Source organism: Staurois parvus, unplaced genomic scaffold (genome assembly GCF_062004578.1).
Source record: "Staurois parvus isolate SC_StPar_1 unplaced genomic scaffold, SC_StPar_1.0 ptg000181l, whole genome shotgun sequence".
NCBI lineage: Eukaryota > Metazoa > Chordata > Amphibia > Anura > Ranidae > Staurois > Staurois parvus.
In genome coordinates this window covers 804,884-824,252 of record NW_028317977.1, presented here as the reverse complement: position 1 = coordinate 824,252, position 19,369 = coordinate 804,884, and the positions used below count along the sequence as shown (strand labels likewise).

At 38.0% G+C, this 19,369-nt stretch overlaps 1 protein-coding gene across 3 annotated transcripts in view; it reads left to right on the top strand.

The window, feature by feature from the left end:
- The window catches only part of GRIA3 (glutamate ionotropic receptor AMPA type subunit 3), a 382,937-nt gene that overhangs the window by 353,977 nt on the left and 9,591 nt on the right, over positions 1–19,369 (top strand). Inside the window, exons 12-16 of one of the 3 annotated variants that reach the window (XR_016312691.1) lie at positions 365–563; positions 6,193–6,440; positions 7,211–7,325; positions 9,436–9,550; positions 16,381–16,519. Coding sequence is in view for 2 of the 3 variants with exons in the window: in XM_089677207.1 (XP_089533333.1) it covers positions 365–563; positions 6,193–6,440; positions 9,436–9,550; positions 16,381–16,626 (808 nt within the window). In the remaining variant the exon portion in view is untranslated. Of the gene's footprint in view, positions 1–364; positions 564–6,192; positions 6,441–7,210; positions 7,326–9,435; positions 9,551–16,380; positions 16,629–19,369 lie in introns of those variants that run through there. The other 2 variants (XM_089677207.1, XM_089677208.1) reach the window with 2 other exon arrangements.

The window sequence follows — 19,369 nt, the reverse complement described above, 5'->3', positions numbered from 1 at the left end:
TTCACATCTCATGTGGATTGGATGCGGTTCAAACCGGCACTCTGCATCTGACATTTCAAGAACTAAGTAATTGATTTTTTTATCCTAAATTATTTTTGATCTAGATACGCATACAAACTTTTCATTTAGCATAACTTATTTTGTATCTCTTAGTGCTGCTTTACAGCAGTTTATTTATAGTTTTATTATCATTGCCTCACAATTTAAATATAGTAAACAAAAAAAGTGATTATTATTATTTATTTTTTATCATCATCTGTGTTTATTTTCAGTTGTGTGACTTCTGGGAGATATTGGTGCCTCTTTTGTAGAGAAGGATTTTCTAGATTACGTGGATAAATATCTAATCTCCTTTATCTTGCAGATCCCTCTCTGGGCGAATAGTTGGAGGAGTGTGGTGGTTCTTCACTTTAATCATAATCTCCTCCTATACTGCCAATTTAGCTGCTTTCCTTACAGTGGAAAGAATGGTGTCTCCTATAGAGAGTGCAGAGGATTTGGCTAAACAAACAGAAATAGCTTATGGCACATTGGATTCAGGCTCTACCAAAGAATTTTTCAGGGTATGTTAATTTTACTTTTCTGGTTCATATTAATATTGCAATCAAAGTTCCTGTATCAGTGCTTCAGAAAAACTAATATTAATACTATCATCAGACATGCTGACACATTTTATTGATGGCTGAGGCACTTTACCTAATAGCAAATGTACTGTATGAATTGTAGGAGTTAAATGGAGTAGTTATAAAACAAAAAAACAACACAAACAAACTATATAAAAAATAACCTGCACTGGATTTAAAAGTAGGACCTCAGACTGTGCTTTTTTGTCAGCCACTCTCAAAGGATGGAATTGCTGGTTAGAAAAATGAGCATGATTATGTTAATTCCTCAATTAAAACAAGACAAATTAAAGGAAAAGTGTATATTACAATGGAAAGGAGAGTGGGCAATACAACAATGTGCTTGGATCATGTTACAAGTAGCTCAGGGTCAAGCCCGACTTTGTAAGTTCAAGGCTAAGTAGCCAAGCAGAGGTTGGACAAGTTTTGTATGAAACTCAAATGATCTATGTGAGATCAGGGTAAGCAGCATAAATTCTAGACTGGGACATATGGAAAAATTAAGGAAGCTCCTGGTAGCAGGTAGACGGTGGCAGACAACAAACAGAAGTATGAGCAGAGGAGAAACACCGCACACCACTAGCTGAACAGGTGAAGAGAAATGTAAATGGCTTCAGCCATGAGCTCCTCCTGAGCTCTGTCCATGAGGCATTTTGCCATACCCATCGGGGCTTAAAGCAGAATTTAACCCAAAAGGTGAAGTTCTGCGCGTATGCATCCACCCCCCCCCACTGCCAAATTTGGCAATTTATAGGGGGAGATGGTACCTGTTTTTGACAGGTACATGCTCCCAGCCCCAGACAGATACCCCACAGAAATCTGAGCCAGAAGTTTACCTCCCTTCCAACACAGCCTTCTGGGACACTTCACAGGTCCCAAAAGACAGCAACCAGTGCTAAAATAGCTTGGCACAATTTTGCTATTTATTTTCTATTTGGGTTGTTCCACTCCCTCCTCTATATGATTAAACCCCAGTGGGTGGGGTAAAATGCATCAGAGGCGGGGCTCAGAAGGAGCTCATGGCTGAGGCCATTCACATTTCTCTTCACCGGTTGAGCTAATGGTGTATGGCATCTCTCAACTCCTCCTACTTTACTTCTTTCTGGATTAAGCATCAGACAGCATGTACCTTTATAGTGCTTTGAGACAACAGATTTATGAGCGCACCTTGAGTGGTGTTATAATGGTATAGGGCAGGGGTGTCAAACTGGCCGCCTTCCAACTGTTGCAAAACTACAAGTCCCATCATGCCTCTGCCTTTGGGAGTCATGCTTGTAACTATCAATCTTGCAATGCCTCATGGGACTTGTAGTTTGGCAACAGCTGGAGGGCTGCCAGTTTGACACTTGTGGTATAAGCTTTGCAAGGCAACAGAGATCAGGGGTTCACAGCCCAATTACAAGAACATTGATTTCCCAGGAGAAATTTGTATAGGTTGAAAACCAAATCAATGTCAACCTAAAATTACTGTATGTTGTATTCTGAAGAGAAAATAGGCTCAACAAGACTGAGTCTAATGGCATCAGGTAATATTGTGGCTTACTGCATAAGTCCACTGCAGAAGTTCAGAAGCCCATATTCATAACCCATAAGGTTGATTGGAAGTCATGGAACCATGAGCAAGAGTGGACAGGTACTATATACTCTAAAGTCTAGGTGAGGTAATGTTACCAGTAGTTCTTAAAGATCATAAAAGACTACATAGATCATAAAGCCTTGTAATACTATTGAGATCTGATAGCCATTAACAAGCTAATCCCTTGCTATGGGAGAACCAGCTTGCCTGTCTGCTGTCCTCGCATAGTTTGTTCTGGCAAGGGGGCTATGCTGGGGTTTTTTTCACATTATTTAATAAGATTTACCAAAACATAATAGAGTGAATGCAGGTAGAAACTAGGTGAATCCTGTCGAATCTTGAAACAAATTAATGGGACTAATATTCACTGAACACCTAACCAAGTGAATCTATGATAATTATACCCCAATGGATAAATAGTATTCTGAAAAGATCCAGTCAAGGATAGCTGATCCTACTCATAGACATGGCAAGGCAATGACTGTGGATACTTGAAATGGTGGTCTAACTTCAGTAGACTGTATAACAGAGACCTGAGTGAGACACTGCTATTTAAAGGTGGCTATATAGCAAAGCTGAACTCTGGCCAAAAGCAATACATGTTCACTGTAATAATAAATTAGCACTAATGGACTGTGTGTCATGTACAGATATGTAGGATGCAGCACTTTGTAAAACTCTTACTTTCCTTCACCCCGTACAGAAGAGTAAGAGCTGAACATCTGATGCAGGGACTTACACTTCAGGCTGCGGTACACAGATCATAGCAGGTCGCTTACTTGGCACCTGATCTTTTTAGTAAATATCTTGCATTATATTCATGGAATGAAAGGAGTTCTGTGATTGGGGGAATCACTGTAAAAGGAATCTTTTTTGCATTTAGAATAGTCTTTGCCTTAGAAACAAGCACTAGTTCTGCAGCCACTTTCCAAAAGGACTGGAATGGTGCACCGTCCACAGGAGAATACTGCTCTTCTGAAGCCCTGTACTACTCTGAGCTGTTAATATGCCATTGAACACCACCACAATCCCAATAGCAGCTTGTCACACTGGGCTCAGCATTCCTTCTTCTAATCAGCTTTTAATACAGCCTACATTGCAGACACAGGTTCTCCGCTGGCACAGAGAGAGTTGTTGGTTTCCTTCTGTGGGCTTACAAAAAAAAATGTTTGCTTTAATATATTCTGTAAGTTCAATTGTGTGTGTAATAAAGTTTCTTGTGTTATTAGTGCACTGTGCACCCTGCCTATTGTTTTGTTGTTGTTTTACTGTTTATTTTTTCATAGAATGCAAAACATTCTGTGAATGGAGAAGGTGACAATGTATGTCCCAATTTCCCCTCCCCCAATCAGAGAACATTTTGCATTCAGTGAAAACATGCAAGACAATTGCTGAATGTGAGAAGTGTGGAGTGAGGGATCCACTTTGATCTGTATATTGCAGCCTACACACTTTGTGTAAGTCTCTACTATACTGTACAGGGTGAATGAAAGTAAGAGTTTAACAGAACACTGCATTCTACACACATGGCATACACTTAATTCCTGCTCATTTATTTTACACAGTGCATATATGGTATTATTCCAAATAGTGCTTTTGGACAGAATTCAGCTTTGATTGAAAATGTAGTATATATTAGTTACAGTTGCAAGAAAAAGTATGTGAACCCCTTGGGATTACGTGGAGTTTTGCATGAATTGGGCATAAAATGTGCTCTGAAAGTCATCTAAGTCACAACAATAGAAGAACACAGTCTGCTGAACATAATACTACACAAACATTAGATGTTGCCATGGTTTAATTGCACATAACATGTAAACATTCACAGTGCAGGGAGGAAAAAGTATGTGAACCTTTGGACTTAATAACTGGTTGACCCTCCTTTGGCAGCAATAACCTCAAACCAAACGTTCCCTGTAGTTGCAGATCAGACCTGCACAACGATCTGGAGTAATTTTGGACCACTCCTCTTCACAAAACTGTTTCAGTGTAGCAATATTCTTGGGATGTCTGGTGTGAATCGCTCTCTTAAGGTCATGCCACAGCATTTCAATCGGGTTGAGGTCAGGACTCTGACTGGGCCACTCCAGAAGGCGTATTCTGTGCTGTTGCAGCCATTGTTTTGTTGAATTACTTGTATGCTTTGGGTCATTGTCCTGTTGCATCACCCATCCTCTGCGGAGCTTCAGTTGGCGGACAGATGGTCGCACGTTTTCCTGCAAAATGTCTTGATAAACTCTGGAATTCATTTTCCCATCAATGACAACAATCCGTCCAGGCCTTGAGGCAGCAAAGCAGTCCCAAACCATGATGGTGGGGATGAAGTTTTGATGTTGGTGTGCTGTGCCTTTTTTTCTCCACACATAGTGTTGTGTGTTCTTCCCAAACAACTCAATCTTGGTTTCATCTGTCCACAGTATATTTTGCCAGTAGTGCTGTGGAACATCCAGGTGCTCTTTTGCAAACTTCAAACGTGCTGCAATATTCTTTTTGGACAGCAATGGCTTCCTCTGTGGTATCCTCCCATGTACTCCATTCTTGTTTAATGTTTTCCTTATTGTAGATGTGTCAACAAAAATGTTAGCATGTGCCAGAGATTTCTGTAGGTCTTTAGCTGACACTCTGGGATTCTTCTTTACCTCATGCAACATTCTGCGCTGTGCTCTTGCAGTCATTTTTACAGGACGACCACGCCTAGGGAGAGTAGCAACAGTGCTAAACATTCTCCATTTGTAGACAGTCTGTCTTACCGTGGACACATGAACATCAAGGCTTTTGGAGATACTTTTGTAACCCTTTCCAGCTTCATGCAAGTCAACAATTCTTGATCGTAGGTCTTCTGAGAGCTCTTTTCTGTGAGGCATGGTTCACATCAGACAGTGCTTCTTGAAACCAGCAAACCCAAAACAGGGCAGGACAGCTGTCAGCAACACATCCAATATCATCACACTGATTGGAGTCAAGGTTGGCTCACTCCTGGCTCCAATTAGCTCTGGGAGAAGTCATTAAGCTAGGGCCTCACATACTTTTTCCTCCCTGCACTGTGAATATTTACATGTTATGTGCAATTAAACCATGGCAACATCTAATGTTTGTATAGTATTATGTTCAGCAGACTGTGTTCTTCTATTGTTGTGACTTAGATGACGTTCAGAGCACATTTTATGCCCAATTCATGCAAAACTCCACGTAATCCCAAGGGGTTCACATACTTTTTCTTGCAACTGTATGTGTTTTATGATGATTTTAGACATAAAAGACAGCTGAGTTTTGATATGATGATGCTTATGTTGTAATACTTTATATTGCAATATATAATTATTAACCCGCGGCTAGGACAACGAAATCATTAGCCTACACCCAATAATGAATGCAATCAAGCAATAAACCTGTTAATGTGCTGCTGCTTCTATTCAGGTGAAAAAATGCTACATACAGACAACACACATAAAGCGCTGCCTAGAAGTATAGAAGCATAGTGCAACTCAGCAAAAATACAACTCAATGACACAAAAAAAATATAAATCACCAAGAAATGCAACTCAAAAAATGCTAAACTAAGTGCTGATGTAAAGAGTAGATACTAGTGTCCACAATCTACACCCAGTGATGCAAAAAATGAATAAACCTATTATTAGGCTGCTGCTTCCATGCAGGCAAGATCTGCTACACAGAAACCAAATACAATAAGAATGTTGCTTAATTATGATACATATACTAAAATGCAACTCAGCAAAAAAATTATTCCATTAATAATTTTTTTGCTGAGCATTTAAGTATATGTATCATATTTAGGCAGTGCTCTTATTGTATGTGAATACTTTATATTGGCAGTGAAAGTATCCAACATAATAGTTTGATCAGATATTTATTACAAGATACTTGCACATTTTCATTTTTTAAATCTTTGCTCGTTTGAGAACATTATTGAGATGAAAAACAATATAAATGTAATTTGACTAATAAACCTTGTTGTTCCTTTTTTACCACCAGCGTTCTAAAATAGCAGTCTATGAGAAAATGTGGTCTTATATGAAGTCTGCAGAACCATCTGTGTTTACTAAAACCACAGACGATGGTGTGGCTCGTGTTCGGAAGTCTAAAGGAAAGTTTGCCTTCTTGCTGGAATCCACGATGAATGAATACATTGAGCAAAGAAAGCCATGTGACACCATGAAAGTTGGAGGAAACCTCGACTCCAAAGGCTACGGAGTGGCAACACCAAAAGGCTCAGCATTAAGGTGGGTGGAATAATATAACAATATCTGTGTTGTTATAGTATTCCACCTTCCCTGATGTGTTGTGGTTTTTTTTACTTTTTTTATGGATATTTGAGGTAACATGGTTAACACGTTTATCCTGGCAAGATGGTAATTGGTACAGTTTTATTCACATTTTGCCTTCTGTTTGCCTTCTGCGTTTTATTTCTACAATTTCATGGCTTTTTAATTTACATGTTAAAGCCATATTCAATTGATGTATGTGATGAATGGTAATTGCATGACGTGGATTTTGTGTTTAATAGTCTGAACAGTGGTCCCTTATCCCCTCCATCCTGCATATTTTAGTTAAATGGATAACACTCCCATCCCAAAGCACAAACCACCTTATTATACGTGAACTAGTCTTTGCTATTGTTAATTTTATAGCCTTATTTAAATCTCTTAGACAATTTGTCCTTTGTGCTCCTAAATATTACAATTTCCTTGGTAGAGATGTGCGATTTTTTTTAAATTTTTTTTGCTGAATTCAGATAAAATTTATTTTAAAAAGACAAAGAAAAATATTCAAAACAGCTAATTGCTGATACATCAAAAATGATTTATGATCTATTAAATAAAATCGATATTTGAAGTTATACTGTCCACTAAAAATTTTTGCAAATTATTTTTCTTTAAAGCAAAAATACATTGCAAAAACGTTTGCAAAGGACATCTAAAGATATTCGCACAACTCTATTCCTAAAAGCCTCTTGTACATTTTCTTACAAGTTATGTTTTATCGTTTCAAGAAATGCTGTTAACCTGGCAGTATTAAAACTGAATGAGCAAGGACTCTTGGACAAATTGAAAAACAAATGGTGGTACGACAAAGGAGAATGCGGCAGCGGGGGAGGTGACTCCAAGGTCAGCCTCAATGTCACCACAATCGGGTACCTTAGTCAAGAGTAATCGGCAAGACTGTTATTTCAGTAGCCATGAAAAAGACCAAAAGTTAACTAAATAACTAATGAAAAAAGTCTATTATTTTCACAGTAGCTTTAAAATGTATGCCATATGTTTGGTATATACCTCTGGATGCCTTTTCCACTTAGAAATCAACATACTATAGTTTATCAAAAGGTTAATGAGAAATAGGGTTTTTTTTAAAATTTACATGAGGGCTACATTTTATACTAAGGAAACATCTTACAAGCGCAAAATATTAGGTTGTGACATCTGGGCAAAATGGTATTGTAGCAGAGTTTTGTGCATTACTTAAAAATTCCTAACTTAGTGAAATAGGTGAAATTGGTTTCTTTGGTAGTGAGTAATATATATGGTGGGGATTTTTATAAAGTAGAAATTTATCACAAGGTGGCATTTGTGAAATGTAATTAATATAATATTCAGGGCTGTTATTAAAAGTATATTTGTAAGGTGAGAGGAATAGAAGAATATACAGCTATACGTCTATGCTTTTTGCACACTATAGTCATTTTCTGTCTGATCCTTTGCAAGGTAAAGAATCAGACTTGTAATACTAGCTGTAGTGGGCTCATATAGACAGATGTCTGGAATAACAGTTTATGGGTTGTCTAAACTGATGCTGCAGTAAGGTTAACAAATGCAATTGTTTGGCTTTTTAATTAAACCTTGAGCAACTATCTGTCAGTGTCCCATTTTTTAGTTTCCCTTATGTCCATTCAGAGTAAAGCAACATGTTCTGTTTAATGCCAGCCACAGGAGCAGCACATAGAATAAAGCAGCAGGGGAGCAAAGGAAAGGTGAGTACGTGCTTCTGAAAAGTATGACAATTATGTTCAATTTTTGAACACATCCATGAACACTAGAATCCAGGGCAAACTGTCTGTTATATAGGTATATGCAAAACATGAATAAGTAGACTGAACTTTTAGGTGTAATTGGGACCATATCAAGAGGAAGTATAGGGTCCTGGATGCCACCTATGGAAAGTCTTTTATCCCCTCTGGTATGCAGGACACCATTGTTCTCTTGATACTCGTGATATGAAGATCCAGAAATTCTATGGATCCATAAAGGAAGGATGTTTTTTTTTTCTTGGAGGCTACAGCATGATTTCTTTTGAATATCTTGTCTATTACTTGTTATATATTTTCCTTGAAGAAGCATATTTGTGTGAAACACGTTAAAGTAGTGTTCCTCTTGCCAGTGTATAATATGGCTAATGAATGGAACATGTCTTCACTATAACTTTACAATATTCTTTTTCAAAGTATAATTTTGTGTACATTAGAAGTTCCATCTACATTATTCATGTTTTGGATATTTTAAAAAATGTGATGTGGTGAATTTAGGCTAAGTGCTAGTCCCTTATGCCTTTTTTTAATCTGTACTGTTACATGGAAAGTCAAAGTTAGTGGGACTCCTGGACTTTTCCTAGTGTAGACATATAACATTTAAATGCTACACTATCTAAAAATTGTATGCTGCATTTTTAGTGTCAGTTCAATTCAGTGAAAGGCCTCTTGCAGGAAAATGAACTAAAATGCTAGTTTTATAGAACGTAGAACTTTTTATAGAAAGTAAAACAACTTTAATCTTCATCAAAAGCAAATTTCTATCTGTCATTGCCAGGTCACAGAACAACTACACATAACCGGAAACCTGTCTGATATTAGCTTTATTTCCTCACAATGCTCACTATATCTCAGTGGAAAAGGTATCACAAAGAACCCTTCTTTATTCATAAAGGTTACTGTTGAATTCAAATCAGTATAGGAGTATGAAATCTAAAACCTGGTGCCAGTTAAATTTTGTCATTGTTATCCGTTTAACAGTGTGTGCCGATTACTCAAAGCGATATAGGCAGGACCTGGTAATTTAGTGTCACTTGTAGTGTTAAAACTAAGGTGATATTCAGGTTGCCTGCAGTTCAAGATCTTTGTGTCCAGGGTCCCTGCTTTATCGCTTTGTATAGTATGAAAATAGTGTTAAGCTTGAATAACATAAAATAACATAATATAATGTTATTTATGTTATTTCCCACGTGAAGAACTCCCGTAAACCTTGCAGTATTGAAACTCAGTGAACAAGGCATCTTAGACAAGCTGAAAAACAAATGGTGGTACGATAAGGGTGAATGTGGAGCCAAGGACTCCGGAAGTAAGGTCAGTCGCAGAAGGTCTTTTGCATTGAATAGAAGTCCCATTTTGACTCACCGTTCATGCACACAAACTTTTATTTATTTTTTTAAACACAGTATATCAAAAACATAGGGATCAGCAAGGCTTATATCATGGCAGACTGAATAAGCAGGATTTACTAATGGCTGATAGTAGCACATCCCAGCATAAGTTATGCATCAGTCATCACACTGGATGATGTCAAACTTAGTATATATTTCCCATTTTTATATTTTGTTTTCAGACATTTTCTATGGTAATTTTACACATAGGGATAGTGTGCTATATAAAGTTATTTATTTAAAGGGAAATAAAGAACGCTTAGAATGCAAAAATACAATGTTGTACTTTTGAAAACCTGTCAAACCTCTCTCACTTCATGCATTTGTTTAACTCTGACATTTAGTAGTTCTTCATGGAGTACATATAACCAAGGACATTAAAAAGAGCTCACAATCTAATACTTCTACTGCAGTCATTCTTCAGGTTCACCTAACCAGTATGTGTTTTGATTTCTAAAAAACTGAAAAATCAACACAACCTTGAGATAAAAAAAATCGATCTCATGACTGTGGTGATTGGCTACTGTGGGTAAATTGTATTAAAGCATAAAGTGGACTTTGTTAATACATTGGTGCAAGTACATAAACTATACAAAGTGCAAAATCACATAGCAACTAGTCAGTCACATGACTAAGAGGTGATTTCTGATTGGTTGCTATGGGTTACTGTACTTTGTATATAACGTATTTATACCCCAAATTAAGTCTATATAGCATTTATGTGATAGTGCCCAGCTCCTAGTAATATATTGTATAAAAATAAGTGCTACTGGTAATTGAAGCTGTTGTTTTTTTTGAAGCAGGCCTTTACTGAGAAATTAACCTGAAGTAATGTTGACAGTCTGGCAAGAAAGTAAGAATAGTGAAAGTTTACCTTTTCTTCAGAAAATGCTGCTGTAGGATTCCTATAGTGCTGGTCACATAGCTAAAAGCCAATGCATTTGGTTATGTGATTTCTGCGGAAAGAGAGGATAAGTGATTTGCATGGTTTATTCCCCATTCAGCATAGATCATGTAATCAAAATAACCTACCTGGAACCAAGGCAAAACAGCATAGTTATTTCTTATGCTCTTGGTGGCTAAATTATAAGTTTTCTGTTATACATGAATGGGTAAAAGATTGTAATAACTCCAATTAACTCCAATTATTCATAGATTGAAAGGTATCATTAATTATGGTCCTTCTCAGGCATGTATCTTGGGTGGCTAGGAAAGCAAGGAGAAAAAAAGCAAAAGCCATATTGGACCCTTATCTAGGCCTGCAGTCTGGCTGGCTAAGAAATAAAAAAGCAACAAACACGTGTGTCTCCCTCTGGAATCATACCAGGCCACATGCCCCTAACATTGGGAGAGTACCCTGCTAGACACCATGTTTCCATGTTGGCATGGACAATTCCTCAATTCCATATCCTTGACCAGTGGTGATCATCATCAGTCACGATGTACAGCAACATCGATAGATCCATCATCAATTGTGATGAATGATGCAGTGATGACCTGCCAACAGGAACATTATCTGCATGTGGCGATCCTTTCCAACTAGACTTCTGTCGCAAATGACAGCCTTTTGGTGCTGCTGGAATGCAAACAGCAGTGCTGGAAACGTAACTAAATATTAAATAAATATAGTCATAACCATATTTGGCCAATGATGTCACTTGGAATACCCGCTGGCTTGTTTATCATGGGAAAATACCAGCAGGTGGGCCAGGAAGCTTTTTTTTTGTGAAAATAGCAATACCAACATTTACTGAATCATTCTCAACTGCTATAGCAGCTGAAGGCTTTGGGTGGACAAACTGACCAAATCAGACCATTTAGCTTGCCCATTAGGCAAACCTCAAACCTTGAACAACTAGAGTTCAGGGTGAGCTTACCACTGGCTTGAACCTCAATCTCATCCCTACTTTCAGATGGGGTCTGCAATCTTGGCTACGTATACAGTTATAAATTCCAGTTTAATCTTGATTATACAATAATTGGCACACCAAGGTAAGGGAATATTTTCTAACAAAAGGAAAGTTCCCTTGAAAGTGAACAACCTATTTGCCTAAATCAACCCAAAGTGCACATAAGTGGGAAATTCACTATGAGTATGTGAAACTGACAAGAGTTCTGCCCAGGTTCTGAAGTAGAAATAGGCATTTTCTAATTACATTATTTCAGGAAAATACTGCACTATGGCCATTTGATGGAGCTAATGGTCATAGGAAATACACATATTAGATGCATATTCTCACTTTGTCCAGTGATTTTCTTTTTTATGAATAGACCCCTATATCTATTTTAGCAATCATTTACCCTACACCTTAATCTAACCCACTAACACCTACCCTAAAATGTAAACTGAACCCTTAACAGTAAAGCTATTGTTAAAACTAAACCATACCTTTCAAAAACCGTACCTTAACAATTATTTTACCCTAAACTTAAGCCTTTAACCCCTGATCTGCAGCTTAACTGTAAATTAAAGATGGACTTTAGGAAACCATAAATGAACACTAATTAATTCAGCTATGGCTTAATTTGTTTGTTTTTTTCATCTTTAACTGTATTTTTGCATAAAACTAGCACAATACATAATTCTGCCCTATCAAAAGTAGCATGTTTACAGTGAAAGAAACCAGATTGGAGATCATATCGGTTTACTACTATTTCTTATTTGCAGATCATACGTGTATGATAGGGAACGGCAGGGCCACAGTTAAAAATCATTGAACCCCATGCAGCCTACCTGGCAGGGCCCCCTTCCTCCCCCTTAGTCACCCAAAGGAGAAAAATGAGGTGTCATGCATGGCGTGCCACTGCAAATTGTGAATGTGGCAACAGTATGTAATGCAGATTTCAGGGATCAAGACTATGTAAAGCAGAGATCAATAGTATGTAAAACAGAATTTAAGGTCAATAGTATGTAACACAGAGATCAAGAATACATAACAGAACGCAAAGTTCACGAGTATGGAACAGAGTTCAGGAGTCAGGAGTATGGAATGATAAGCTCAGGGGTAAGGAGTACAAAAAGCAGAGTTTAGGGGTCAGGGTGTATAGAGTGCAGAGTTCAGGGATAAGTAGTACAGAATGCAGAGTTCAGGGGCCAGGTAGTATGGAATTCAAAGTGCAGGGGTCAGGAGTATAGAACACAAAGTTGAGGAGTCAGGAGTATGGAACACAGTTCAGGGATCATGAGTACAGAATCCAGAGTTCAGGATTCAGGAGTATGGAAAGTGGAGTTCAGGGTTCAAGAATATGGAATACAGAGGTCAGGGGCCAGGAGTATAGAACACAGAGTAAAGAAGTCAAGAGTATGGAACACAGGCTTCAGGGGCCAGAAGTATAGAATGCATAATTTAAGGGGTTAGGAGTACAGAAAGTAGAGTCAAGGGTCATGAGTAGGAAACATAGTGTCCAGGGGTCAGTAGTATGGAACATATATATATACATATATAGCTATCAGAAAAATGTTGCTTCTTCCATAACAGTTCTAGCTCAGCACTGAAGATCTATCATTAGAACCAGCACCCTTGTACAGCATGCTTCTCCCCTGGCACTGCCCCCTAACTGCCCTTTCACCCACATCCAGTTTGTAGAGACTTCTTCTGCAGCAAGTTTTGCCCCAGGCATACCGAACCCTCAATTCACCACTTCAGCACACATGCATCCACTGGTATGACAGTGCTGGCTTGTGGATCCTTGTTCATGCATCTTGATAGTTGGTGTGGCTCTTTTGTTCTTTGGATCTAGTCACATACTTATTTCTGCGCTGATCTCCGAGACAGTGGGAAGGATAGTGCTGCTGGCTGAGAGAGTGGAACTGTTTTTCCGAGCACAGCTGAGCTGCGAGACACAATTCATAGAGCGGTTTCTGGTCGGGTGGAAGCTGTGTGGGCCAACCACAGACAGCTCCTGTTGGTCCAATGTGGTCAGAAAGGCTGGCTGTACCCACCTATTGGTTTCCCTAGAGACAGGTGATGACCTAGTTGCATTTCCTAAAGGAGAACTCTGATATTTATAAAACTTGATAATTAGCTGCTTGTCAGTAGTTAACCCTTAACCTCCCTGGCGGTATTCCCGAGTGTAGCTCGGGGTAACATTTCAGTACCAAAAGCGGTAACCCCGAGCTACACTCGGGAATACCATGCGGCGCTGCTCCGGCATGTGTTCTTCACTTACCTTACCCTGCGCTCCCACGATGTGTCCCCTGCAGCGTCCCCGGCCATCTCCTCCGGCCGATGCCGGCATCCGGCTTCTGTGTCCTGTCCCTGTGACGTCGGGACGTACGGGCGCCGCCGCCACCGCCGGCGGCGGGAAATTTTAAAATTTTAAAAAATGTCATTTTTTTTATTTTTACATTTTACATAGTAAAACATTGCTGTCTCAACCAATTTCACATACATATTGTCCCTAGTGCTTTGTCCTGCGCCCTGCCTGCATTTTGTCTGTTCTTTCTGCCTGGAAACTGAGAAATGTCCATGGCATCCAAAAAGTGTCCCTTTAGGTCAAAAGCGGTTTAGATCAGCTAGAGAACAGCGATAGTAAATTAGAACCACTTGCAGAATTGAGTGATAATGATTCGTGGGGGAAATTCGTCATCAGACACTGAAAACGATTTTGCGACTGAGCTCAGCAATGTGCGAACTTGGCGCTATATTTCACATTTCAGTGTTTTTGGTTTGATTATATTATTGAATTAAATTTTTTATTATTTTTATATTATTTTATGATTATTTATTAAATTATAATTTATGATTTTGTGTTTCAAATTTTATCATACCCGGGATGTTTACTAGACTCTTGTTCGGACAGATTTCAGTGAGTTTTTCCTAAAAATTACAGCCTACAATAAAAAAAATACATATTTCCATGCAAAAAAATGGTACCGCTTTCAGCACCAAAAATCTGAAATAATCATACCGCCAGGGAGGTTAAGATATCATTTTCACTCAAAGCTTTCAAAACAACATAACCCAAGTTGTTTAATTGATTATTAACTATCACCTATCAACTATAGGGCCAGTACTCATTTTAATGTGTGCCAGTACATAATTTCTTCACCAAGTCATGTCGGTGATTAAATTTCAGCACCAAAAATGTATGCCCCTCACAGATATCCAATAAGAGGTTTGAAACCCTTGTATTACTATAAGTAAGGCGCAGTCACATGTTGCTTTATCTTTCGATACAGTGCAAGATCATAGCAGATGTACCTAGATGGGGTGAGGTAATGAAAACATATATCAACAGTACCTAGAGACTTCTGAACCAAGCTATAGTATTTTACCGATAACACAACCAAACAGAAATAGTTACAGTTAAACACTGTAATAGAATGGAGAGAAAGTTTCCTGATAATAAAACAGTTCCCTGCAATACTCATTTTGACTTTACCAAACCAATAGCCTATCTTGGTCATTTAATTGTTTTATTCATTTATAATTTAATTTCCGTAATATTTGCTAAATTGGTTATTTCCCTTTAAATAAACCAATTTTTACAATAACACTTAGATGATACTATTATATTTTAATCAACTTTTTAATGTAAATTAGATCCACAAGTATCATGAGATATGACATGTGTATTATTTCCATGTAGTCTTATCATTTAAATTACCATTATTAATAGACAGTGTCAGTAGATCACTCCATTCAACTTTCATACTTTATGTACATTCACTCATTTATGCTGCTGTTTAGGTAGTCTGTAACGTTGCTTAGAAACGTTTCAGCGAAAGCACTTCAATCCTATTTTTGTGACTTATTTATTAAAGCACTCATTGAATGACCACTAAAATTTCAATGTCGGTCACTCCCTAAGTGATTTAATAAATGCATTCTAATATGTTTTGGCAAAAATAAATCACTGTTTCCTTTTTTTTGGACATGTTACTGTTTTGAGTAATAGATTCTCAGGCACAAAATGAATACATTTCAGAAGAATTAAGATGTATTAAAGACTTAGCATTTCTAGGGTACATCCGGATTAACACCAGCTATCTTTTTTAAAGTTTTCAATCTGCGTGAAAAAGATTATGGTATAATGCAAAGAACTGTATTATGGTAGCTTATCAGTAATATGGCTGAAATTAATGCTAAATACTCTGAAAGATTAACATCCAATAATCTCGATCAAGTGACACAGAATTTTATACACAGCAATATACATGTAAAAGTTCTCCAAAAGATTGACAGGGTTTTGCTGAATTAGACAACCTTGAGCTATTTAGTTTTTTTTGGTAATATGTTGTAGCACAAAAGAGTTATAGCTCAGAAACAAGTTTATATAGTCTCAGATTTACCAAGGCTCGACCAGCAAAGGAAACGTTAAAATGGTGATATATGTAAATTAGTAATACATATACAAGTGAGTTACCATGCTAGGTATAGCTATGTATTTCAGATTTATACTTATAATACTTCAGCAAAAGTATAATGCCTTTTGAGTTATAGTGTTGCAACTTGATTATTATGTTACATTATCAGAAATTATGTTACAGGATATTGTAGTGGAAAGCTTCAAAGAGTATATATATGCATGAACAATATCCCAGGTGTACTTAGTAAAAGTAAAAGCAATATAAAAAGTTAACATTTGCATGTAAGGTACTGCTTTCTTGCATACTGTGATGTCAGATTTAGAAGAGGAAAATGATGGTCTTAAACACTGGGTTGTGAGGTTAGGGATGCCTTAAAAAGAAACGTTTCAATCATTGGCCAAGTATCCTATGAAACTAACAAAGTTGTCTATTTCTCTTAGGACAAGACAAGTGCCCTGAGCCTCAGTAATGTTGCGGGGGTATTCTATATTCTTGTTGGAGGTCTTGGACTTGCCATGATGGTGGCTTTGATAGAATTCTGCTACAAATCACGAGCAGAATCAAAAAGAATGAAATTGACAAAGAACGCACAAAACTTTAAACCTCCTCCTGCAACCAGCACCCAGAATTACGCTACTTACAGAGAAGGTTACAATGTCTATGGAACGGAAAGTGTTAAAATTTAAGGGTATGGCTTAGACACATGAAGTGATTTACTATGCAATTTCTTGGGTTTTGGTTGTTTTAATGGTTTGTTAATTTATCTGTGTATTTATTCTGGTTATACATTAATATGCTATTTCTTTTTTTAGAATATTGATTGAAGCACAATAGAATAGGGCTACAAAACAACATATGGGTCAGAGCACAGCAATTGTGATTGTTTCTCACCCTATGTTTCCTCCTTTCCCTTCAAGTAGAGGAAAGTGGAAAATTAGAGCTGGCTTATAGCATTATCTCACTGTTATAGCTATCTGTTATGGCAGTTATTGCTATTTTAAAGTATTTATGTTGATGTAAATTATCTGGTACTGGGGTAAGCAAAGAATCTCTGAGATGACCTTCACAGTCTCCTTGGATTGCAGTGTAATGTAACAAAAACTAAAATTGAAGTGCCACACCACTGTAAGAGGTCCAGATACAACTTTATTCCAATAAAAGTCAGGGAACAATTCAAAAAGTATCCAACACATTGTAGGGGTCCAAGAGCAGTCAAACCAGCTGCTGACAAGGTTTAGGCTTGCAATCACACTGGAAAAAATAACATTAAATGTCCAGTTCCCTTCTAGTCTATTCATATTGTTGTCAGTTAAGCTGTGATGAAGGTTGGTGCTCATGGAGCACTGAAACGTATTAACTACTTATTCAAAGGTGGTACCCTCCTGCGCTTAAATGGAGACAATAAAATAAAATAAAATACAACAACAATGAATAGCTGCTATCGCCTAACCTGATTCCAATAGGTGCAATATAACAGTAAAAGATGGTGAAGCGCTAACAGTAGGTACAAATCACAGCAGATATAAAATGAGCATACACATAACAAAATAAATAGAATCAATAAAGTGACAATACAAAGTGTTGATCCAATCGGATCAAATAAAGTGCTGCTGATGGTGAACAGGTGAGACCTGTACTCAAACAGGTGAATCCTTTCCCAAATTGGGAAAAAACAGCAACCAGCCACCCCTAGTCCACTAAGGGACTGATGCTATAAATCATGTGACCCCTCTGGGGGTGAAAACACGGCAAAAGTGACCAGTAAATAAATGAAATTAATCACTCCTATTAATATGCACATGTAACCATGAACGAAAGTCCAGAGAAAACTGTATATTAATCACACGAGTGCTGGAAATCAGTGTGAGTATACAACATGCAGAGTAGCTGCGGATCAACAGCTGTGTGCTCGTGGTATGTGATCTTCAAACAAGGTGAAAAAATCCTAAATGGCAGAAATGGCCCCTCACCTCAAAGCGGTGACCACAAAGGCCAACTCGCCTTATGGATATCAACACGAAGCAACGTTCAGACCAGGAAGTTGCATGGAATCCACTGCCACTAGCAATCTCAGGTCACACTCCCCACATAGCATCAAAAAATATAAAAACAGAACATCCTCCATAGTGTAAAACCTTTTATTAACATCAATAAGTGAATAAAAAAAGCCCACTCACATGTAGGAAATGGTAAAATCGCATTGCCACCACTTGTTATGGGTGTACTGCATGGATCAGATCATACAGGCGTCCAGCCGGAAGTGGGTCTCCGGAAATGACGTACCGACGCATTGTGTCACGACCACGTGACTTCCTCAGGGTATACCCTGAGGAAGTCACGTGGGTATACCCTGAGGAAGTCACGTGGTCATGACGCAACGCATCAGTACGTCATTTCCAGTGACCCACTTCCGGTTGGACACCTGTATGATCTGATCCATGCAGTACACCCATAACAAGTGGTGGCAATGCGATTTTACCATTTCCTACATGTGAGTGGGCATTTTTTATTCACTTATTGATGTTAATAAAAGGTTTTACACTATGGAGGATGTTCTGTTTTTATATTTTTGACGCTATATGGGGAGTGTGACCTGAGATTGCTAGTGGCAGTGGATTCCATGCAACTTCCTGGTCTGGACGTGGCTTCGTGTTGATATCGATAAGGCGAGTTGGCCTTTGTGGTCACCGCTTTGAGGTGAGGGGCCATTTCTGCCATTTAGGATTTTTTCACCTTGTTTGAAGATCACATACCACGAGCACACAGCTGTTGATCCGCAGCTACTCTGCATGTTGTATACTCACACTGATTTCCAGCACTCGTGTGATTAATATACAGTTTGCTCTGGACTTTCGTTCATGGTTACATGTGCATATTAATAGGGGTGATTAATTTTTTATTTATTTACTGGTCACTTTTGCCATGTTTTTACCCCTAGAGGGGGTCACATGATTTATAGTATCAGTCCCTTAGTGGACTAGGGGTGGCTGGTTGCTGTTTTTTCCCAATTTGGGAAAGGATTCACCTGTTTGAGTACATGTCTCACCTGTTCACCATCAGCAGCACTTTATTTGATCCGATTGGATCAATACTTTGTATTGTCACTTTATTGATTCTATTTATTTTGTTATGTGTATGCTCATTTTATATCTGCTGTGATTTGTACCTACTGTTAGCACTTCACCATTTTTTACTATTAACTACTTATTGACTTATCCCTCTGACGTTAATTGGAATAGAGTTGTATTTGGACCTCTTAGCAGTGGTTTGATGCTTCAGTTTCAGATTTTATTCTTTTCAAATCAGTGTCAAAATAAAGAAAAAGAATCTGAGAAAATCTCCTGTAGATACAAATGATTTTTATGAATTCACCAAAACCAGTAGACATGAACATTAGTGAAATATGAGGTGTGCCAAGACAGTAATGAG